Source organism: Bactrocera oleae, chromosome 2, assembly GCF_042242935.1.
Source record: "Bactrocera oleae isolate idBacOlea1 chromosome 2, idBacOlea1, whole genome shotgun sequence".
NCBI lineage: Eukaryota > Metazoa > Arthropoda > Insecta > Diptera > Tephritidae > Bactrocera > Bactrocera oleae.
In genome coordinates this window covers 16,276,223-16,302,414 of record NC_091536.1, presented here as the reverse complement: position 1 = coordinate 16,302,414, position 26,192 = coordinate 16,276,223, and the positions used below count along the sequence as shown (strand labels likewise).

The window sequence follows — 26,192 nt, the reverse complement described above, 5'->3', positions numbered from 1 at the left end:
TATAAGCGATGATCATGAAGTAAAAACCGGTGCATGAAAGTGCTTGCCAAACGAAAGTATAAGGCAATGTATCCTTTTATTGTCAGAGCAACTCGCCACTCATATCCTACACTCTGAAAAATCATACTGTCATCAACTGTTAGTTCTGCAAACTTGGTTTTTTAACTCTGAATAGTGTATATTGAGTATGCGACAAAGTTTGTAAAACCCATAAGGAATTTTGGAGGTATAAAGTACTTATATAAGTGATCAGCGTGACGAATTGAGTCGATTAGGTATGTCCATCTCTCTGTCTATATATACGCGAACTAGTCCCTAATTTTTTGAGATATCGATCTGAAATTTGAACACGTAATTTTCTTTTCGAGAAGCTGCTCATTTGTCAGAACCTATTGCTGCCATACAAACTGAACAATCGAAATCAAGTGCTTGCATAAACTTTTTATTTGACAAGGTATCTTCACGAAATTTGGCATGGATTATTATTTAAGACTATAATGTAATCACCGAAGAAATTGTATGTATCGGATGACTATATCATATAGCTGCTAAAGAAATTGAACGATTGGAATCAAGTTCTTGGAAGGAACCTTTGTGTTTGAAAATAATATGCAACCGAAGTTAAAATTTTTGTTTTTTGTTTTGTTTTCTTATCATATTAGACAGCTTGTGTGTATGGCAGCATCAAACTTCTATTGAAAAAGACAATAGACTCTAAGCACACTTAAAACAACTTAGTTAATCATAATGATTACAAATTAAATTAATTACAGGAGATTTTGCATTTTATAAAATTTAAATTAGCTGCCAACAATCCCTTGATGTCGGCGGCATTTTCATTAACAGTCATTCTCTCTACATTATATATTGTATAAGAACTGCTTGTTTTGTTATCGCAGCACAGAAGAGCGAGTTACGGAGTCAACCAGCTGAGTGTTAAGTTTGCAATTGGCATAGACATTGTAGGCAAAAGGTTCATCAGACACGCGCAACTGCTTTCGGAACTTAATGCTCAGAGTGATGAAGAACATTTTGCTTGAAGTAAACATTTTTGGAAAAAAAATGCTACTTTCACTTATTGAATTAATTACGTGAATTTTAACTTTCCCAAAACAACACAAAAAATTCATAAAAAGTTTGTATAAATTTTGCGTAGATCGCATGGATGTACATACGGCACAACACCTTAATATTGTTATATAACTTCGCTTTTTAACACACCGTCAGAAAGAATTTGTCTTTTGCATGCGTTCAGCAATTTTTATGCACACAAAATGATGTCACCTTTGTTAAACTTTTTTATTTATGTGTTTAACCTTAACTCCAGCTGTTACAGCGATTACGTAATATCCAGTTACATAGCAAATATATGCTATATACTACATATATACATAACATATATAAAATAGGTATATGCCCAGAGTCACTGTATACAAATTTGCTTCACAATATTTCCTTTGCTTTTGTGTATACCTTCTGTTATGCAGAGAGAAGGAAAATAAATAAAGAATGTTATGAATTTAAAACGCACAAATACTTTACAAATTTGGGTTTGAAATATGTACACATTTTTTTTACACCTTACCATCCTTCTTCGTTGTAAACAGACGTGTATATGGATTATAATGCGTGTGCTGTTGAGCAATTCGGCTAAGTTCATTAACAATAACAAGAGGAGCTGTACTTAGCGCAACTGATGGATCGTAAGAAGCCCATGTGTTGACTCACATTTATGTAGCTTTATCGCTATGTGTGGCTGGATGGCCTAATTTATGTACGTAATATATATGGCATATTAAGAACAGTTACACCCAACAGTAAAAAATGGGGGGTTAGCAATAATAATTTACCGCTTAAATAAAACTCGGTCAACATTGAAGATCTTTGAAAGCCCTATATGTATGTATATGTAATTAAATGATTTTTTGAAAATCTTTTTGCTTCATCTGTAGAGCTTTTTTACAATTTTATATTTTGTCTGTATCGAGCTTTAAGCTCGCGCCTTTAAATGATATGCAAGCATTTACCTCAATCAAAAACGGTAAAATACGTACATATATACCCAACAAAACCAACTGAAGTGTAGAAATATTTCACTGAATACTTTCGGCTTGATTATAGATACGAAAAAATAATAATAGTTATGGTTTCAAAGCATTATTTGGTTTTTAAAAGTTCTCTTTCCGTACAATCTTTATGGTATTTGTTCTTTCTAAAATTCTAGAGGGAGGTCAAATAGTCATCACTTTCTTTAAAAGTTTTTTTATTTTTAAGGTTATCCACTTAAAATTAAATATATTTGACGACTAGCACAACCTCTTATTGAATGCGTTCTGCATTAACTAGTATTCAGTTCGATAATATGTTTGGTAAGCCTTGCTACCTGCTTCATTTATGTATGTACATATAAATTTATTTATAAATTTCACCAATATGAAATCAGCTACCAACAACTCATGCTCAGTTATAATTGTTTTGACTTTATGGACTGAAAGTGATGCACAAAATTTAATTAATTCGCAGCACAATGCGGCTTACCTTGACATATCCAATATAAATTCAAATTTTCCATATTAATGATATGTATTAATGCTATAAATAAATCATACTGGCGTATGAACATACGTTTATGTCTCGGTGAATATACATTATAATGAGAGGTGGTTAAAGAGCTGGAAAAATAATGAGAAAATATTAAATAATTTGTTTTTAAAATGTCATACTTTGATGAAAGCTATATAGAGTTCAGAAAGCTTCGGAAAACCTTACAATAAATTAGTTTATCGTAATTTAGCAGAGGGTCTATATATATTGGTTAATTTTCCTTTTCAAAAACTTGACATCAAAAATCTTCCGTTCCCTTTTTTCTTCCTCACACTTGCCCAGTATGAATTATTGTATGTCATCGTTGCGCCGACGGTAATTATAATCCCGACATTGAAATTGATTAATTTCGACAGCAAATGGTTGGTTAAAAATACTTTATACGAAGTCAATGGGACTGCAACAGCATATTCATTGTATTTATGCTTTTTGTGCAATCAAGCTTTTTATGTTGCAATTTTTTAAATTTTTTTGTTTTATTTGATGCCCACTCAAATGTGTAAATATACATATATACATATGTATGTGTGAGTATGTGTTAACCGTGTGTGTCGCTGTGCATTAACTGTCAGTAGCAGCCATCTTTTCGAATATTCATTAAACGCGTTTTTGCCGCCAGATAATGGCTCCTCTTCCTGTTATGTGCTGTTCGCTTCCCTTTCACAAAAACTTGCTGTGCTTTTTCTGAACTTTCAGCATTTTGTTCTGCTGTTCTGTTGGCTCATCTTTTTTGTAGGCCTATATATTTTGTTTTGTTTGTGTACGTGTCTGATGATAGGTATTGACCAATTATTGTTGGTGCATTTTAGGCGTTCAAGCTCATCCGAACGCTAAAAGGGTGTGGCTTAAAGCTATACTTAGTGTTCTTGATGAAAATGGTTGAGGTATAAATTGGCTTTATGCATTTTAATTTGAGAAAAGTTTTTTATCATTTAAGGTGTAAAACAATTTTTTCACAGAAAATATTCATGATATTTCTTTGTTTTCTTTAAATTTGCTCAAAAAAATCTGATTTATTTTAAAGCAAATTAAAATTGTATTAATGAATTATGTAATAAAATTAACGAAGAGGATTCATTATGTTATGAAATTTAATAAATGTTTAATGGTTCTGTTTCTTAAAATAGTCCAACTGAAGCTAATGCCATTAAAGTTGAAACCGATATCATTACTGTTAATTCTTATCGAAAAGTTAGGGTTTCTTGAAACAGAATTTTGATCTTCGAAATCATCAAACAATAAGCTGTTCTACTAATATCTGAGAGAAAACTAACAATTTTGCCTCAAATACCTCTTAGACGAAATACGAGTATAACAAGCATTTTAGAGTTTTTCTGCCCCCAAAGTAACATTAAATTGTGGTTACACTCTTCAAATAATATAATGTAAAAAGAAGCCTCTAAATTTCTCTATATGCAACTACTTAATATTTTTATTATTCTAACATCTGTTGAGCTAATGTGTAATAAAAAACGGAAGAGCAGTAATAACGAAATAACTCGCTTCTCTCATACTTACTTTGAACTTTATATATATATATATTCAGCTATACAGTGCCGTGCAAAAACGAGCAAGTGTTCAAAAATTTTATTTTAACTCTATATATAAATAATAATACACACCCAAAATAAACTTGATTCGCCTTATTCGTAACATAATTCTAATAACAATACAAAGTTTTTAAAAACGAACCACAGAAAAATTAAAAAACAGCAGTTTTTATATAGTTTTGCACGTTCGCACTGATACTGAGAGCTAGCAAAAATTATTTATCGTTATTAGTTTGGTTTATTTCTTTGAAACATTGATTTCTTACATACGCACATTGTGCCTTTAATATAAGTCGTCAAAAAGTAACTGAAAGCATTGCTAACTAAAAAGAAAATAATGAGAAAAATAAGTGCCGAGTTAAAAAACAGCGTTCTGGTATTCATGAAAGATGGAAATTCCTTGAGAAAAATAACCGAAAAATTAACTATAAGCCAACGTACTGTAGTTAGTGTGCTCACACGGCGAAATATTTTATGTGCGCGAAATGTCGGGCCTAAACTACTCTCAGACCAAGATGCACGTTCAATGGAACGGGAAATGCGTAAAAATAGTTCAGTAACACCAAAAAAGCAATCTGAAGAAGTAATAAATAAGACAGTCAGCGAATGGACCGCGCTTAGAGCGTTGCATAGAGTCGGACTGGTATCAGCTATACGGAAGAAAAAGCCGGTCTTATCGAACAAAAATATTAAAGCACGTCTAGTCTCGGGGATCCCAAATACACCGCTAAAATAGTTAAAGATTGGTTAGTCCAGTATAGTTTTTAGGTAACGAAGTGGTTCGCAAAATTCCCCGATCGCAATCGAATTGAGAATTATAGAGCAATATTAAAAAGACGGTTAGGAAAAAATAACAGCGCACCTAAGAGCAAAACCGAGCTATGGCAGCGTGTACAATACGAGTGGAACCAATTTTCTTTCAAATCTCGTGAAAAGCATACCGAAACGTGTTGAAAGCGTCATTAGAAATAAAGGACTCTGGACTAATCACTAAAAACACACGAACAGCTAGTTTTTGCGGAACGTGCAAGAAGAAGAAGATAAAACTAAGTATCTCATAAGTTTCTTACTCATTATCCTTTTATATTTTAGTTTTTAAGAGATTTTGTAAAATATTTGCATACAATTTAATTAATGCATAAAACACTCAAAATTGTACAAGTATTGAATTTGGTTGCATTTTAGTATTTTTGTATAGCTTTAAAATAAAATGACGGAACATTTGCTCAGTTTTACCCGGTACTGTATGCTTACACTCAATAGCTTTAGCTATGCACACACACGCACACATTGCAGTAAATATTTGGTAAAAAATGTCGCCTATAGGTCGTCCAATTAAAATGACGTTCGTAACGTTGCAAATTCAAATGACTTTACGCAACACTCAACGTTTTAATTGGATTTTTTTTTTGTAAGCGTCTTTTGGCCGCATTGCCCTTTGCGCTCGCTTTGATTATGCATACATATGTATATTCTGCTTTTTTGTATAAATGAAATGCACATTTTATTTAACTTATCGAGCTGTCGAACTAAATTGTTATTTCTTCCTCATTTTATTTTGATAGTGGTGAAGTGGAATTTTAAAATTATAAAGAAAAACTTAAAATTACCAAAACAAACAAAATAATAAATAGTTATGTAACCTCTGAAATAGCATTGCCAAGTCCATCTTTCTTAGAATGGTATTTTTCGTGAAAAGTACGCTAGAATCGTCAAACTCTGTAAGGAGAATTATTTTCCTGGAAGCTAGAAGCTATAATGATCCGATCTCAATATAATTTGTTCGGAGATTGTACGCCTTTTTGTGAAGATGTCTTGTCAAATAAAAAAGATTTCCATTTAAGGACTTGATTTTAAGTGATCAGTTTGTATGGCAGCTATATGCCATAGTATGTTAGTTTGTCGGTTTCGGAAAGTGAAATTGCATAGGGTAGGTTGGTTATAAAATTTTCCGCTCGTATTTTCATGTAGAGCTATACCTAAACGCAAAAAAGATAAGCATTACTGTTAGATTTTTAAAGTTAATCACTAAGTTAAATATGTAGTTCATCAAGAATTACTCGCATACATATATAACACTTTATCAAAGTGCGGATCAGCGCCAGTTTGGTACGGCCTTATTAAATAAAATAAAGCGAAGCTAGGCATTCTATTGGTATAGGAAATTGTACCTTTTCGCCTTTTAATATTAAAGAGGAGTCAAAGCTCTTCTCTATCGTGCAAAATACTTACACTTTCTTAAATTTTGAAAGACATAAGACGATTAGCCGTAAAAAAAACTGTTAGATCGGGTATTTTCTAATCAAAAAGTATACCTAAAGCATTTAACAGCAACACCCGATGTTGAAATCGAAACAATTGACCTCTTGATTACTAATGAAGCTGAGGTCTCTCGTAGTATCTGCTGTCAACAAATATTGTCAAGCGCATTTGATACCAGCTGCCATTGTTATTGAAGGTTATATACAATTTTCGACAATTTGAGCATTAGTATAAACGCTAAAAATTTGCTTATGCTTGCAATCCTACGTAGCAACATTCTTGTTAAAAATAGTGCTTTGGATTAATTTTACAACTAAAAATTAAATTCCTCTCTGAAATATTGATACACTCACTCAAAACTCTCTCGTACTCACCGTATTCTTTACACCGTGAAAAAATAGCTGGGACGTTGTTTAGACCAGGGCAGATAATTTTTGAAAGCAAATAAAATCATAGCAGGATAAAACCCATAGGAAAAAAAGTTAAAGTAACAAAAACAAAGAAAAAACAAGTAAGGAAGGGCTAAGTTCGGATGTAACCGAACATTTTATACTCTCGCAAAGTCAAATGGTATACTCGTTTGAGATTTCTTTGTTAATTGGCTGATATTTTCGGTAGAAGGTCAACTATAGGCACTGGGGTCCACATATTTAGTACTTAGGGGCTTGAAGAGTTTTGGTTCGATTTAGACAATTTTTGGTCACAAGGTGGCATACTTTAAACGTATTATTCACGCAAAGTTTTACCCCGATATAACACACCGTCAATAGAAGTGCTAAAAAAATTTGCTTCCAGTGAATTTTGTTATTATAGCATTAGCGGTTTAGGAGATATGCACATTAAACCTATTAGAGGCGGGACCACGCCCACTTTTTAAAAATTTTAACTGCAGATGCCCCTCCTTAATGTGTACCAAATAACAGTCTTGTATCTTATTGCGGAGCTTAGTTATGGCAATTTATTTGTTTTTGATTAATGGCGTTTTGTGGGCGTGGCAGTGGTCCGATTACGCCCATCTGCAATACCAACCGTCTCACGGTACCAAGAAACATGTCTACCAAGTTTCATAAAGATATCTCAATTTTTACTCAAGTTAGAGCTTGCACGGGCGGACGGACGGACGGACAGACAGTCACCCGGATTTCAACTCGTCTCTTCATCCTGATCATTTATATATATATAACCCTATATCTAACTCGATTAGTTTTAGGTGATACAAACAACCGTTAGGTGAAGAAAACTTATATATTCTGTAGCAACAGGCTGCGAGAGTATAATAATTTACGAGCGATCTGTGGTCGCAAAAACGAAAGCGGGGCGGGTGGTTTAGTTTTTAATTGTTAGAAAAGTTTATCTCGATTCACGGCGAAGTTCCAGTCCTATATAAAAAGGTTATGTGGCAATGTTGTTGTACTAAAACTTTTTTCACCTCACTCTCAAAACGTATGTGAAAAATTTAAATAATGTCTATGGTTTTTTATTTACATAAATCTTTTACAAAAAAGCAGAAGCTTTATTCTGATAAATCAATCATTTAACATGAATTTTTAGTGCAATTAATAAATGTTACAAAAATACCATATTAAATTACAAGCACGTGGCTATTATTATCTGTGCATATTTAAGTGCTATTGTTTAATAGCAAAACCAATAACAGTTATTTTGTTAAAATTTCATTTTAATTGTAAATTTTATTCCTAATATACAAGCTCTTTCTTGCAGCACAATATCCATTGAATAAGTGCTTAATTTAATTACCACACATTGTTAATTTGAATCCATGTACCATGATATTACAAAATTAGTATGAATTCAAAGGAGCGTAGTAAGATGCAATTATGTAATGGAACCATATCATTATTGAACAGTATAATTAGAGAATTATATGTGTATGTCGGTCATATATGTATGTGTGTACATATGTAATTAAATATGTATTTGTGTGACTTCCTAATCATGGACTCAACTAATAAACATTTGACTAATTAAGGTTGTTCATAAATAACGGGTGATCTAGGAAGAGGTACCTTTTTCAATAGCCTATTTTTGACAGATCATGCGTGAGTCGTGTCAAGTTGTCATCTTTTTTCTATTTAGTATTGTTTGGCATTTAATCATGAAAAGATTTACGCTTGAACAACGTTTACAAATTGTTTAACTTTATTACGAAAATTCACGTTCTGTAAAGAATGTATTTCGAGCCAAATTTTGTTCAGCGATGAGGCCCATTTCTGGCTCAATGGGTATGTAAACAAGCAAAATTGCCACATTCTGGACGAAGAGCAACCTGAAGAGATTCAAGAACTGCCAATTCATTCAGAAAAAACAACGGTTTGGTGTGGTTTGTGGGCCGTTGGAATCATTGGTCCATATTTCTTCAAAAATGATGCCGGTGAGAACGTAACCGTCAATGGCGACCGTTATCGCGCCATGATAACCGACTGTTTGATGCCTGAAATTGAAGCTCGTGATCTCGGTGACTTTTGGTTTCAACAAAACGGCGCCACTTTCCACACATCGCATTAATAAATGGAGTTATTGAGAGTACACTTCGGTGAGCAGTTAATTTCATGTTTTGGACCGGTCGATTGGCCACCAAGATCGTTTGTTATCACACCGTTAGACTTTTTCCTATGGGGATATGTAAAGCCTAAGGTCTATGCAGACAATCCCGCTTCGATTCAGGTCTTAGAGCAAAACATCACGCGCGTCATTCGCCAGTTACCAGTCGACATGCTCGAACGAGTCATCGTAAATTGGACTCAACGGATGGACCATCTGGGACGTAGCCGCGGCCAACATTTGAAAGAGATAATCTTTAAAAAATAAATGCCAAAGAATGGTCTTTCGAATGATAATAAACATTCTCCATCAAATTTTAATTTTCTGTAGGAAAACTCGAAATGGATAACCCGTTATAATGAGCATATGAATATCCGGCAGTGAAATATTATGGTGAAATATTGTGCAGTATATATGTATTTAAAGTGATATTAAAATTACTTAGCAAGTTACATAGCTTCTTTGAATTTATTTGATATTTATCGTTCTCCGACATACTTACATGGATTTTATTTGCCGCGCAGTTGACAAAATATATATGTATGTATGTAGATGCGTTGAGCTGTTGGTGAGTGTCGAATATAGTTGGAATCATCCCACTCAACTTACGACTGTCAAAAATTCCCAATCAGTATACAATTTCTAATGATGATTGCGCAGTATTTTATAACAATAGATTTTAATGCGTAATTGTAGTCATACAAACTATGAATCGTTGCTATAGCGAGGTAGAGCGGGGCGTAGAAAAATTACGCACTTTGATTTTGCTTTCGTTTCTATTTATAACTTGTATGATAAACTTAAGAAATTGGCATGTTTTTTATAATTTTTCTTTTTGACATCAGAGATCAAACGTTGGAGTCCAAAGTTCAAAGCAGCAGATGAAAGTAGGATGTTGAATATAGTGATAAACTTTGTTATAAAAGATTTGTAAATACCAGTGTCAAAAATTTGTAAAATGAGTAAAAATTTCAAAGTACGCGTGGGGAAGAAAATATATTTACTGTGATCAGCTGCAATAGACAAAAAATCATATGCGAGGTTTCACGAGTCGTTTGAATGCCACTGTTTCCACGGAAATGGTTGATACATAAACAAAATGGAATCCCCGTTTGAATGTATCTCCCAATTATGCCGCGAGAGTTCTGGACTATAGCTAACTTTTAAAGCTTGCTCCACTTTCAAATAAATAAAAATGGAGTCGTCGGTTCCCAAATCGTTAGCAGTGGAATGTTTTTAAGCTATTGCATAGCTTCAAGCGCAGGCTTTGAGCGCCGCGACCGAATCAAAAAATTTCCGTAAATGTTTGTATATCTGTCTACATGCAACTAATTGATTCATGCGAAATATAAATTATATTATATATCGACGCAGATTTTGCGAGTCATGGAAAAATATTTTTGAATTGTAAAGTATTTTAAATAAAACTATGATGCCATATTTGTGTTTGCGGGTTTGCGGGGTTGACACTTTTCCTTTCCAGAGGGAACGTCAGAAAGTTGTTCTACTTATGATTTTTAGTGCCATCGTCGTGAAAAGAGGCTTGTAGGTAAACGCATGTTCGGCGAGTACGCGTAAAATGTAAAAGAAAATACTCTATATATACAAGTATACATTTTATTATTATCACAAATGGAGGCGAATTTCGATGATCAAACACTTAATATCGTTCTTTTTGTTCAAATTTTTTGATTGAATAACCATAAGGTGGGGCTATTTGGCACAATTTTATACAAGAATATTAATTAGAAAACTTTCTATTTAAGTAGCAAATCCGTATTAATTTTTTTTTTAAGTTAACCGGTTCAGCAACGATCTTCTTAGTTTTCTTTTGCCTAAGTTTTAACGGCTAATTTATATAGCTTTTTATTTAAATGTCTCAAAAAGCCATAGGATTAGGGCTATTTGGACTTTTCATGTTGCTTTATGGTTTTATTCATGTTTTCGAAAGAAATATTGAATATTGCGGCCTAGGGTTTATTTGAGACACTTCCAATCATAATCCAAAGGTGCGTTCGAAAACACAAGTAACATTCAATGTTTTTGAACTAGAATTAATATCAAAGAAAAAAAATACTGCATAAAAAATAAATAAATAATTATAACATAATTGCGTAAGTTGATAAAAAATGCTATGCAATAGCTTTACCACGGCAGTCCCCGAGAGCCACACGTACGGGAGTTAATGTGTTTACCAAAAGTTGACTTTAATAAATTAATTGTTTCGTCAGTTGTATGACATGAAACGACGTATTGTAGGGACCAAAGTTCCCCCACAACAACATACACCAATTCAGACATGGAAAAGTAATTAAATAGTGTACTCTTTAGCGTTGTCCATTGATTGAATCAATGATATGCTCATACAGCACATTTTTAAGAATGTAACGGCGTCTCAATAATGACTTGAACCGAGAGTAAGACCTTCAACGCTGAACAAAATTTTCTTGCAAAAATCGGATCGGAAAAATAGATTTGTTCGATTTGCAAACGATATTCCTCAGTAAGTCTATCTATTATGAAATGGCATACCAAACTGAGAATAAATCAAGTAACAGCGGTCCAAAGTACCAACTCCGAAAAAAGTGTTGCCTCATTGAATATAATTGATCGGTCAATTATTATTGCAGCTCTATGCCATAGTAGTCTGATCTGAACAATTTCTTCGGATATTGCATTCCTTCTTTAGAGAGTAAGCCATGTCAAATTACTTGAAGATATCACATCAAATGACAGAGATTTCCATACAAGCACTTGAATCCAATCGTTCATTTTATATGGCAGCTATAGTGCTATAGTGGGCCGATATCGCCCGTTCAGCCATATGAACAGCGTCTTGATGCAAAAAGAACGCGTGCTAAATTTTTGGTCGATATCTCAAAAACTGAGGGTCTAGTTTGCATATATACAGACGGACGGACTTGGCTAAATTGTCTCAGTTCGTCACGCTAATCAATTATATATATGCTTTGTAGCGTCTCCGACTGTTTTTGTTTGCCGTAAAAACTTCACGGCAATCTTACACAATACAAAATACTCTGCCCCGCAATTACATGTTTTTATAGGTTAAAGAGTTTTCGTTATTACTGCTGCCTGAGAGGCAATTGTCTTGTTGGATAAGGAGTAATTGGTATTCCTTTGACCAATTTATAATTCGACTAAAGAAATTTTAATTTTCCCCTCTGTGAACAGATTTGAAATCATCGAGTTATTTAAACGCCGCAAAATTAAAATTATTTAGAGCAGTTTTGATACCATAATTGGAGTAAAAATATCCTAGAAAGCTGCTTTTATGAGATAAAATCCTGAAATCACCAGACATGAACATGGAAATGGAAAGCTTTGGCGTTGAAGAAATTTTTTTTCTTAGCTGAATATACTATAATCATTTAGTAGTCTTAAAATTATAAACAACTCACTTGTATGCCCTTAGAGAAAGAAGCTAATTGCCAAGTCATTACAAAACCTACAGAATGAGCTGAAAGCTCATAAAAGTGGAAACTTCTTGTGCGTTTATGCTCGAACGAATTTTCAAACTGTCATTCTTTGTTACCACTTATGGCATAAATTAAATTTCACAAAGGTTTAAGTGTGTGTATGTCATTAGTCAAGCATCTATGGAGATTTGAAATTGCGATTTTGCTTGTATTAGTAGAACAACCTTGGGTGTGGGTATATGATTTAACGCTTGTTGCAAAATGCCACGACAAAGTGTTATTTGCGGCTAAGCATGATATTGACAGCAACATGCTGCTGCCAGTTTGATGGATGGTTGCAATTTTCGGTTTTGAGTAACACAATTAAAAAGTTGCAAAGTTGTTGAAGGCGGCAGTAAAGCAGTACACACACACAATCATACAACAACGTGTTTTTTAAATAGAAATTCTCAACTGAAACTTTTACATTTTTTAAACTATTATGTTTCATTTGCATTTATTTTCACATTACAGTACCCCTCCATGCCGAAGTTGTCGATATGACGCCACAATACAGCGCTTCACCCTCCGTCTTAACCAGCAGCAGCAGCAGCGTCACAGTGGGTGTCACATCTGCGGCAACAGTGTCGGCTTTCGTGGAACCCTACTTGGAGGGCTACGCCTCAACAAACGTAACCGCACAGATCGGTACGCACGCGTATTTGCCATGTCGGGTAAGTGTTAAAAAAAAAAAAAACAATTAGTAGCAAAATAAGTATTTATGCACAGGTTACTCGTACGGCTGTGCGAGGCAGCACTTCCTTGCGGAAGTAAAAGAAATTTCTCCCTATACTTTTTTATACTCTCGCAACATATGGCACAGAGTGTAATAGTTTTGTTCACCTAATGGTTGTTTCTATCACCTAAAACTAATCGAGATAGATATGGAGAGTCTGTCCGCGCAAGCAATAACTAGAGTAAAAATTAAGATATCATGATATTGATAAACTAATTCACTGGCACTCAAGTGGGGTTGGTATCAAATGAAAACCCTTAAAGTGACATAACTAAACCGTTACTTTAGATACAGAACTCAAATTTGGCACAACGTATTTAATTAAGAAATGGAGAAAATCGAATCACAATCACGCCTACTTCCCATATAACACAATTTTAAATTCCCCTGACTCTTTCAAATTTCAGTATAAAATAAAGCACCAACTAGAATTGGTTGACGTTTTCATATTAAATAATTATATTAAATTAAGCTTCCTCAATTGAGTTTATATCCCAAACGGAAATCTAATTTAAATTGATTTTAATACAGTTCTAGTTGACGGAAAATAAAATGTGCATAGTAATGAAACTAAGTAAGTCTAGGATCTATAATATAACTTAATTAAATACTAAATTTGATTGTAATTCATTTACAATTTCATCGAATAATGAATGTTGAATTGTTTCGCAACATTTCTTAATATAAAGTTTCCATGACACCTAAAGTTTCCATGACTTATACCCGAACTTCGCCCTTCGCTACTTGTTTTTATTTTTTTATTTAAATTTTTTTTTTGTGGTTTCTTAGGCGCTTAGCTTTTGCTGAACCGCTTGCCACCCGCCGAGAGATATTTACCTTTAATATTTACTCGCATTCTTGTTGCAGCATTTTTCATTTAATCTTTTTCTTTATTTGGTTTTGATCTGTTTGTGCCTTTTATTTCTACATTTATATTCGCTGCGTGCTAGTTAACCGAATATTTTTATTTCCAATACAAAATGGAATCAATTAAACTCACGCATATACAAACTCAAGTGTGTAGGAGTTCCTTTGTCTAGTTATTTATAACTTCGAATGTATTCCATGTTAGAGAACAGCTGAAGCGTGAGACTAGCCTAAATGGATGCTTGGAAAATTTATTTATATGCGCTTTTAGGTGTGTAAGTGTTTGAAAAATTTCTAATTTCGGACACTGACGTCAAACAAATCTGCCTGATTGACAACAAAGTAGAATATTTGTATTTATGTATTACCAGCAGCGTTCCGAATTTTTTATATAAAAAATTTTGAACTAAAAATTAAATTTTAATATTCTAATGCTGATGTTGGGATGAAAATTTAAATTAAAATATTTTAATCCGAGATAGTTGTATTAATAAAGGAAAATTGAATATACATATATAAATATTTTTTTCAATGAACGCGAAAAATATCAATTTTTAAACCATTTTTTTGTAATTCTTTATTTTATGCTTGAGATTAAAATAAATTTTGAATCCGGTTTCTTGGATTCAAATTTTTAATTTACTTTTTAACAGGATTTTTGGGATTGAATTTTTTTTATATTTATCTATCAGGTATGCGAGATTACATTTTTTATGTTTCTTTGTACCCATATCTCGTATTTGGGATTATAATAAAAAAAAACTATAATTAAAATGTTAAATAAATGATTTTTTAATGCATTATTTGCAATTCTGATTACTTTTTAAGCAACAGAGAAAAAAAAAGTGTAGGAGTTTATAGTAGAATCATAAAGTAACTTAAAATCTGAGTTTTTGAAAATTTGGAAAAATTATAAAAACAAAAAATATTTCTTCGAAAGATCCGTTTTGTTTTGCATAAGGATATAAGGTATGTATAATATGTCCTTTCCTATAATTTATTTTGTGAGTTGTGTCTTTTGTTCAGAACATAAATTATTTTATTCTTTAAGGCTCCCAATTTATGCTGAACAAGCACCAGTCGCCGCCATTTTAATGAGAGAGAAAGGCTGAATGGATCTTTAGTGATTATTTACTTGTTTCGCCTCCCCCATTCAGCTATGACTATGGTAACAAGGTTATAATGTAACATATACTATTTTTAAATTTTGGATTTAGGTGTAAATAGGCATACATCCCGTATTAAATTCGTGAGTAAAGCAAAACTATGCTGTTGTTGTTGTTGTAGCGGCAGAATTCTGCCGAGTTGACAGTCCTTGGCCGGAATAAATCCGGGTCCGTTCCGGTTACGTAGACCCGACTGTCGTGGGAACGATAGCAAAACAATCTCTCTCGACTCTACTACTTTAGCAGTTGTTGTTAGTCTAATAATATATATGGAAGAAGTATTTCAAAACACACTACGAAATTAATTCTTTTTGTGTAAAACGAAAACAAAATAAATTAACTGTAAAAAAACTAAACTGAAATTTAAAGCTCAAGAGCAACAAATATTTTTTATTGACAGGAGTGATATCAGATCATAACATCAAAGCAGTGCCCATTTGTGAGCACAGACTTGGCATTTCACCGTGAAACATCTTAAATAGCATATAGCATTAACAGTTTCAAATTACGGCAATAAAATAAAAACAGCGCACATGAATTGCTCTTAATTAGAAACAATGTCAAGGTGAATCTTATAATCAGGGGTGTTGTAGATTCTGATAGTTGTTGGAATTAGAATTGAAAACGGTAAAAAAATGTAGTAGGTGTCATGAATTCAGATATTATTGGTTTGACGTTCGAAACATAAATTGTATCGGTTTTGGGTGTCACGGATACCAATTTGATCGATTTTGTTATCAGAAACAAGGCAAGAGGAAATTAATTTTTTTAAAGTGGAAAACATAAGAATAAAAATAAAAAATGCAGATATTTTAAGAAGATTTACAAAATATAGCAAACGTTATTAAACACCCAAATGCGTCTTAATTCAGTCAATAATGTGATATTGTAAAGTAAGCATGCATACAAGCATACAAGTTATTGCAAGCCCAATTTCACATGTGTTGCAAGTTGAGTACGGTGATCTCTTAATATCTTCCTTTTAATATTTTCGTTACTTATTTCTTTCAATAAAATAAAAGCTTAAATAGCGGAACTCATTATAAACTTTAATAGACTTTATTCAGTACTATAAATTTAGCAAACACTTTCAAATTTTTTAATTTTTTTTTTTTGTCACATAAGTAAACAGCTGATTCGAATATTGGTTTTACGTATGTTCGAAAAGACGAAAATCCAATCAGACTTTGTGACACCATTGAAAGCCAGAAATCTTTTGTAATCCTGACAATTATGTCTGCGATTCCACAGCACCCCTGCAAAAATTACAGTTTTTCCATGCAATGCAAGTAGATGTACGCAAGGCGTGTTATAGATAACTTTACGTTCGAAATTTCGTAGACTAGTTTTATGATATAAAAGATATGATTTTAAAGGAATCCATAACCAAACAAAATACAAAAAATGTAAAGGACTGCTGACTATGGAATATTATATTTTCTTAACTAAAAATATTTACCTGTACTGTGCAAACACTTATGCTGTCATCTACGGTCGCAAGTAAAGTGTCATGTAATCATATTGCAACATTTTTGCGCTAAAATGACGTCACTAAAGCAACAACTGCTCTCGTCTTTGCTTTTTTGTTGTGCTTTAATTTATTTTACCCGTCCCAACGCCGACTAAATTCATTATAAATATATGCCCAGGGTATAAAAATTATTTACAGTTGAAAAAACTGAAAGTAAAAATCACGAAAATGAAAGCTTAAGTGTCATTTGGTTGCTGCTAAAAAATAATGAAATACCCAACTAAGGTTAGCGAAGCTAAAGAGGAAATAAAACTAAAAACAATATTTTTGCAGCTAACGAGGTTGTCACAATGCACAAGCAAGATGAAAATAACGGTAAAACGTGAGATGAAAAAAAAAAAAAATTGGTGTATCAGTAGGTGATGTAATGTTGCCGTGGCATCGTAGACAAGTTAAACAAATTTAATTAGGCAGAAGTGGCCTTTACAGTAGCTATGAGGATGCCAAAGCGTATGCCATTGGGAATGAAACCGAGAGCGCTTGTTGTTGTAGTGTAGCGTGGAAAATTAATAAGACCACGTTTAAGCGCTCGGATTACCGGATGATGAGTTTCATAATTACAAAAGATTATTGCCGGGTATTAACGGCATAAAGTCAACAGCGCTGCTTTCAAATACGTAGAAGTGTATATATATATGGTATATGTATATATATATACATATATATGTTATATATAATATGGTAATGCTATGTAGAGTGCGTTGTACATAGTCAAATTGTAAAACTTGTATGAATTATTAATCTCGCATTGCATTAGATAGAAAGATATTAACAACAAAGAAATATGTGGCAAGCTTTGCATGTCTTCAATGGTAGAAATAATGAATAACTAAGCTTTCATAATGGCAAAAAGTAACTATGTGATCTCTAGCAGGTCATTAAATAACGAAAATGATTTAAATTTTTTTATTTTTCAATTTTCTGTTGACAACTTTTTAACGCTAAGTTGAAGCAGTGGAATTTAAATTTAATAATTTCACGAACCCTAATATTGTACAAGTATATAGCGATGAAAGCTTTTTGACTTCAAAGCGCTATCCAAAGTTTTCAATTCGATTCAGTAGAACCAGAGCGTAGATTCTTTGAGAACTGTTTATTATCAAATTACTGCTATCAAATCTTAAATTTCAAATCGACATTCATTCTAGCTAAATATCTGCTTTCAATGCATTTCACCTCGCCCATTGAAACCATTGAAAGCTAGTCTTTGTATTCAAAAACTCATTTACATTTAACGCCAAATTCGGTTGTGTCTTGCGTCAGCTGCTGCTTGCACCCACAGCGTTGTTAATTTTCGGTGAATGGTTATTGTGTGTAACTACTGTATATGTTTGTATGTGTGTGTTGTCTGTCGCACGGAGACGCCGACTTAATTAATGAAATTTGTAGCTGCTAACGGCTGCTACCTATAGTTACTAACAACATTTCCCCTACACTACTGTCATTCGTACTAAGTTCAGCGTAGCAGGTGATTTGCATATCCTTTTGTTCGCGTAATTGGACTGTCGCATCGCAGCAACTACAACAACAACTCCAACTACTGTACCGATTCACTCTCACATTTATATATTTGTATGTTTCTGTACATGCAAACAACTTGGGGATTTGTTTTAATAGCAGCATCTCTTTCCTTCTTTTTGGTTTATTTGGTGGTATTAGTGAAATCGATTCGATTTTCGAAAAGTTCTTAATTAAAAACATGCGTTCCAATTTGTCGAAATTTCAATTTGTGTAAATTTATCTGACAAGCGGCAGCAGTTATTATCACAGCGATGTGTTTACAAAGGGGTCAAGCGGGAAGTGCAAGTTTATATTTGAAAACAAGGTCTAAGCGTGAAGCAGTGTGACGACGTGTTTGTGTGGAAGTGATTTAATATGTTATAATGTAGATGATTTCATTAATTGGATTCTATTCATGCATTTTTAAATGATTATTTTGAAATGATTTAAATATTAAATGAAATTATTTCGATGTATTTGGTGGCAAAATATAGAGCAAAGGTCAAACAATTATTTGTTCGTTCGTTCAGTTTGTATGGCAGCTATAAGCTTTAGTGATCCGACCTAAGCAATTTCTTCAGAGATTAAATTGTTACTCTAGATAATTACTCATACCAAATTTCGTGAAGATATTAGGGGCCAGGGGAAGTTATTCACTGATTCCATTAACTTTTCACAATACTCAAGTATCATCAAGATCAGAATTGCAAATATTGCATTAAAATAATAATTGAAATAACATTTGAATTAAATATTTTTTTATTTTGTAACCCCAATTACGTGATTAAAATTAAAAAAAAAAATGAATCGCGCATACCGCATTAAAAACAAAAAAAATTTTATCACAACTAGAGGAATGAAAAATAAAAAAGAAAAATTTTAATCTTAAGCATATAATTAAGATTCAATAAAATAATTTGCTTTAGAATTAAAATTTTTTCGCGTTTCAATTTTCAATTTTTAATCTCAAAAATCATGGTTTAAAAAATTAAAATTTAATTTTTAATCTCAAATTTTTGAATAAAAAAATCGCAACCGTGCTTAAGAAAAAATACTATTATATATTTGTATTATATACGAAAATCATTATGTATTATTGTAGATTCGCTCTGTATTTCAATCACACGTATAGCTAAGAGTTTTACTGATGCTTTTAGTATAAACTCAGATATAGACACTGAGGTCCACATGTTCGGTGTCTGTGGACTGTGTAACATACCTCAAAAGCACTATTTGCTTAAAATTTTATTCCCATTACCTTTTTTAAATGTTTATATATATATTTGTATATGAGAAGTAGGCGTGGTTCTTTTCCGATTTCGCGCATTTATACAACGCAACATACAAATGCCGAAATAATGTTATGCTCATAGAAATAGAATTTCATCTAAGAGTGGGCCATGCCACAACCATTATCCATTCTTTTATCAACTCCTATGAGGCCTTTCCGTACCATCACGGGTGTAAAGTGAAATATTTCTGATGCAATAATTTTAAGGTTATCGTCCTTTGAGTAGTTTTCAACATAACCGTTATATGATGAATTGGCATGCTTATTATCTGATTTAACCCATTTTTACTGTACAAAAAAAAGTTTGCCGACGAATTCTTTTCAGTACGTTTTGTTGAAATCGTTTGAGTGGTTTGTGAGATATGCTCATTAAACCTATTAGCAGAGAGACCATGCCCACTTTTTAGAAATTTTCAGCCCACGAATGCCCCTTTCTACTGTAATATCTTGTACTAAACGACGATTTTGTATCGTAATTTGCAGCTTAGTTAAAGCCCTTTATATGTTTTCGCTGAAGGCATTTTGAGGGCTGTGGCAATAGTTCGATTCCGCCTGCCGACCCCTTTTTGGTGGCAAGGCATACGTGTTCCTTGCTTCGTCAAGATATCTTAATTTTGCTCAAGATATCGCCTGCTTGGCTTGTTATAAACTATGCAGCAATATGTTGCGAGAGTATAAATATATTGTATATTTCGAGTTTGAACTACTTTTCGGTGAGGACAGTTGGAAAACATTATACTTTAGGTCATATTTTCATTTTTGTTTAGTTGATTATGTTTCAAATTATTTCATTGACCTTTAAGCAGGCTATTGGGTCTCGTTGTCAAAAGCTTAAAGCTGTGCAATACAAACGCGGGATCTGAATCTACGAACGTCTTTGCGTAATACAGTAATGGTAATATGAAATATTATAAGTTCGAAACAGACGCTAAACATTTTCAGTTGACGAGCCGACACTCAGGATAGTTAGAAATATACAACCGAGCATTTATAAATAATTTCGCTGATTCCGTTCTCCAAAATATTTTCTAACGATTTATGTGGAATTTAAACTACACAAACTCTCCATTGGCCGAAGATTACGGCAAACACAAAAAAACATATACCAAACAACTGTTTAACCTGATTATTTAAAAGAGTACCAAGGTATATGAAATAATATTTATGTATTAAGAAAGAAGAAGAAGTTCTTCGAGAGAAAATGCCAAAACTTTGGCCTTTTGTATTATCAGCAAATTCTATAATCCACTAAACAACCAAAACACTTTCACTTTGTACTTCTTAAACACAATTATCGAACATTCCACGTTACTTTGCAACAAAAACCAACCCTAATATCATTTAATTCTACACAATGTAACTGTTAAATTGCTTCTGCTATGCAATTGTTCGAATAGCTCTAACAAAGAATATGCCTCAATAATTAAGCGCTCAACATTTCCAATTTAAAGACCATCATTTGCGCTAGAATTCGAATGAGGCTAAATGAGACCACTTCAACGCATACAAATCTACATCAATTAAGCCAATTCTCAAATGTGGTTATGTTTGTCGTAACTGTGTTAGTAACGGTTGTTAGTGCAAGCCTTGCCGGGCACACCACCGACGAACGGCCCTATCAAGCCGACATTGAATATTCATTCGTTCACGATAGTATAGGCTAATTTCGATTAGTATTATTCAAATTAACAATTTTAGCCACTTTTGCAGCCGCTAATTAGACAAAGTGATTACAATGGCAAGTGATTCGCTGCAAGTGCTGTATGCGCAAGCATCACAGCAACCAGGCAGAAACCACTCGTTCACTGCTACGTTTTTACTCGTATGAATATTTGTATGTATGTATATGTATGTAAATGTGTAAGCACGCTGTGCAGTTGCAACAACAAATAGGCATATTTAATTTCAGGCTTACCATGAGTAGGAACATTCAGCAAACTTCAAACGCTTTATGGCTTGGTTGTTGCGGAGGTGGTGCTGGGGAAAACTTGCATGCGGTAGCAGTGATTGTTTAATTGCGTAGTGAGTTAGGAAAATACATACCTATATATATCTCTTGCTCGGAACTTAAATTTGATAGACTCGTGCAAGCGCTTGTTTTCAAGTTGTGCCCTTCTAGGCATTGTTGGCAAGCGTGACCTACTGGAATTACAATACAAGCATCAAAGAGAAATATAGTAGTGAGAGGTATGGCATAGATAGGATAGATAGATAGATAGATAATATTTCTTTAGATTACTTAAAAAGGTAATACCTTTAAATAAATAAATAAAAATAAAAAAAAAATAAAAACATTCTGATAATTTTCAGACAATTACAAAAACGCTTCCAATAAATGAGCGGCTTATTGGCAAGAAAAGTACGTGTGCCAAATTTGAGATCGTGATCTCAAAAACCTCAAAAGCTAGTTCGTGTATATACTGCAAATAGACGAACAGACAGATGTGACTAAAATCACTAAGCTCGTCAGGCTCATCATTTATACATACCACATACATACTTTATATGATTTCTCAGGTTTCCTTCTGGTTGTTAAAACTTCGTGGCTTTTAATTGCATTTTCATGTTGGTTTACCTTACAGTTCTTCTGTGTTTGTTGTGTGCATTTCAAAGTGCGTTACAGCTATTTATATTTAAACGAGCGGAAATGCTTAAAAGCGAATCGAAAAATTGAAACTAGGTTTTGTTTAATGTTCTAAGGTCCTTATATCGTAAAATAGCATGACACTGGCGCACATTACTCACACAATATTAACATTTATATTACTTATTATAAATAAATATAAGTAAATGTATGTACAATATTGTAATGACTTTTGCTCGCTTTAAGTGGAAGTAAGAGTTTAATCGTGAAATAATGGCATCTCATTATTATTGTCACATCTTTATGAACACTAATTACAATAAATAATCTGCCTTTTGTATTTACAGTAATTTCAGCTCAATTTTAATTCAGTTATGTAATACGCTTGTATTATGCTTGTGCATATAATAATTATATGAAAGAAAAAGTTTAACCTATCAATGTTGGCCATTTCATTTCGGCCTTAGGCCCACTGAACTCGGATAACAGTAAATCACTGTTACGCACGTTGACTCATTATTCAAAATCCGAAGCCAGTAATTTACTCCGATGTCAAATGTACAAAACAGGGATCAAAGTTGAGTTAAGTCAAAGCAGATTAACTTCAATAGGCGTGTATATATATAGCATGGTATATATGGTATAGATTATTATATGTTGGTTTACAACAACATGAGAGGTGGAGAGCTATTGTAAATTATGGGCTCGCTGGCAGAAAATAATGAATCGATATAAGGAGTAGGCCAACTAGGCAAAGTCGATGCAGGGGATATTGCCGCTCTTATTATTGTTGTAGTTGTTTTTGTTGTTGTGTGTGTGTGAATTATAACATATGCAACAGCACCTGCAATAATTTAGAAATAACACACAATAACATAGAACTACACAAGCGACGGCACCCACACATACATACACATGTATATAATTATGCTTACATATATGTGCGCAGGTGTGGCTCGCTCATGGGTTGACATGCATACATAATATATAGACGGCTTTAGTCAACAGCCGGTTAATTGAGTGTCCAGTAAACTCTTGTGAAGTCAACGGTCCATTAAAAACAACGCTGTATATCCATTACACATGCACATGTACATACATACTTGTGTAGAGTGGGCGTGATTGGCACGAAAATTATTTCGAAATTACTGCTTTGTTAGTGTAAAAGTGTTGAGCGTAAAACAAACCCTGCACTATAATATAATGCTTAAATAGGCGAAGTAGTATGTATAAATTGTACTGGTGTTGAGCATATTTTAGTCAGAAATTTGAGTTAAAATTGAAAAGCGCTTAAGTTGACTTGTGTAATATTTCATACAAGTATGTAGTAATGACTTTTATTTGATAATACAACGACGATACTGTATTTAAGTGGCCTGAGTGCATTATTAGCACGCCATTGACAGTAGATTCAACTCAAGGTCCAAAGTCCACACGTAAAAGAAAGTTTTTTTTTCGACAGTCAATCCTCGGTAGTTAATATCACACTTACTTTTCCATTTCTAACATGAGAGCTGCTATCCGTAATACTCGTTCGGAGGTGACTTTGAACCACAGGTAAAAAGAATTATTTAACGAGAATTTTGTTACAATTTCTTTGTATTAAAAAAGCACAAAATGTTAATGATAGTGATAATATTTTGTACGGAAATAAGTTTCTTGTGCGTCAACTATTTTATAATCTCCTTCAACTGGTACTTGTAATAAGGGAGAGAGAGACAAGAGTTAAACTAAAGTATAATTATATAATTTATTGTTTATCCGATTCAAAGATTTAAAAATTAAAACAAATGTGAATTTTTGTACAAAATGATGAACTTGTCGATAAATAAAAAAAAAATAAAACAAGTAAACGTAAAAGACTCCTACATGACATTGATTCCGATTGTTCAACTTGTATGGCAGTTCTATGCCGTAGTGATCCAATCAAATCCAAAAGTTTTCCATACAGCACTTGATTCTGATCGTTCAGTTTGTATGGCAGCTATTTGCTATAACGATCCGATATCGGCCGTTCTGACACATCAGATCTACATCTACACATGATCAGTTTCCTGGAGAGTAAAGAACGTGTGCAATATTTTAGTTCGATATCTCAAAAACTCAAGGACTTATGCGCGTATATACGGACAGATAGATTTTATAGCGTCGCCGGCGTTACCTTATGGGTATTACAAACTTCGTGGCAAACTTAATACGATACTTAATACGTTTAGGGTATAGAAATTAATATATAAAAAGTTTTAAGCGTTTTTCATTCTGAAGAAAAGATAGATGATTAAATAGAGACACAAATTTATTTGTTAAAACGTTATTTATTTAAAAGTCTAAGAAAAATTACCGCTGGACTTTGTTAAAAAAAATTTATTGGCTTGCTACGAAACATGTTCTTATAATGTTTGCCAGCATAAACGAAGGTTCATTGTTTCCAATGAAAAACTTATAATTTAAACTTAAGCTTTTCTACCTTTAACAGCACTATATTTATTATTTTCCCACAGCCCAAATTGACAGTCATATGAACTAACATGTTTTCCAATTACCTTTCTTTTTCATTGCATTGCCTTAAGGTGAAGCAGCTCGGCAACAAATCAGTGTCCTGGGTGCGCGTGCGTGATGGTCATATACTCACTGTTGACAGGTAATTAAAATCTTAACAATTCGCCGGACTAGCTAAGTATAGTCAATAAATCTAAGTTTATATATACTTGTGGAGACGTTTGTATAGAATATATGTTATATGTGGCATGACTTTATGTATTTACATGCATATACAAAGTATATTATAAACCGAAGCCTTTAAGCTGGCTGATTTGATCCCCAATTTGAGAGCTAGAAAGGATGTTAATCTCATATTGAACTATTTCAAATACGCTACATAATAAATTTAAGGCAGAATACACACATAGAACCGTCCAATTCCATATGATTTGATTTTGAAGCATTTAATGGATTAATTGGAAACTATTAGCTCAGTAAACACTTAATTACCACAATGCATTTAGCTTAAGTGTAATAAATTTTCATGGTGTTGGAATGTATTTAAATTTACATGGCTTCATACATCAGTTTCACATTCATCGTAGTGCAATCGATTGTTCATCAACAATCAATTGTTAATCAGACACTTATTTCGAAAATGCTACTTAAATATTTAGGCTTAATAGATTAACGTTTAATTTTAAGTTTACTATTTAAACACAATAATATAATTGTATTTACAACTAATTTATAAACTGTTTTTAATAGAGATCAACAATTTGCTATATGTATTTCCATAGTATTATACGAATAAAATAGCAATCGGAATTGTTTAGATTTCACTAGAATTACTTTGCATAATTTTATAAATACACTTGCAATTAATATATACAATCCTTTAGTGAAGTGTGTGACCAAATCAAATTTGCTCACAAAATACTCATTACTGCGAGTAAATTTATTTTTTATATATTTACATTTATATGTTTTTAATAAAGAATAAAGGCAGTATGAAATCGTCGTGTTTTAAATTTATTTTTCTGGCCACCCAGTTTTAAAATAGGGTTTAATGCAAAATAAAAAAAAAAATTTCTAATAAACTTGAGTTTGTGTAAGTAAGCTAGAGAGCAGCATTGCCGATACATATAGCAAATTAGAAAAAAAAACAATCTGTATACATTTACTGTGGTATATATGTATCAATATATATATTAGGGTGTGTCTAAAAGCATAAATTTATTTTTTTCGCTTGGTACACTGTAAAATATGTTCTTAGACACCTTTAAGAAAGTCTCTCCAATTATGAACTCTTCACTGCAACGGGAAGGTCCTCCGCTGAACAGTTTTCCATTGTTTTCTCATTAGCAGATAGACAATTTCATATCGCGCTTTCAGCTATTGGAAAAATATCTCGTTACATTGATTTTGTATGAAAATAAATTGCTCTACAAAAACTTCTCTTACGACTTTTTAAGACAAACATTTTTTTTTTTGAATTTTATAACTCAAGGAAAAAAAGTTATAAATCGGAAAGCTCATAGTTTTGTACGAAATTTACTGCTTTCCCAAGCAAAAAATTTTA

General features: G+C 32.8%; 1 protein-coding gene across 1 annotated transcript in view; it reads left to right on the top strand.

Moving 5' to 3' along the window:
• The window catches only part of dpr11 (defective proboscis extension response 11), a 181,910-nt gene that overhangs the window by 110,332 nt on the left and 45,386 nt on the right, over window positions 1-26,192 (top strand). The window contains exons 3-4 of the mRNA XM_036378037.2: window positions 12,929-13,128; window positions 24,700-24,770. Coding sequence (XP_036233930.1) covers window positions 12,929-13,128; window positions 24,700-24,770 — 271 coding nt within the window. The remainder of the gene's footprint in view (window positions 1-12,928; window positions 13,129-24,699; window positions 24,771-26,192) is intronic.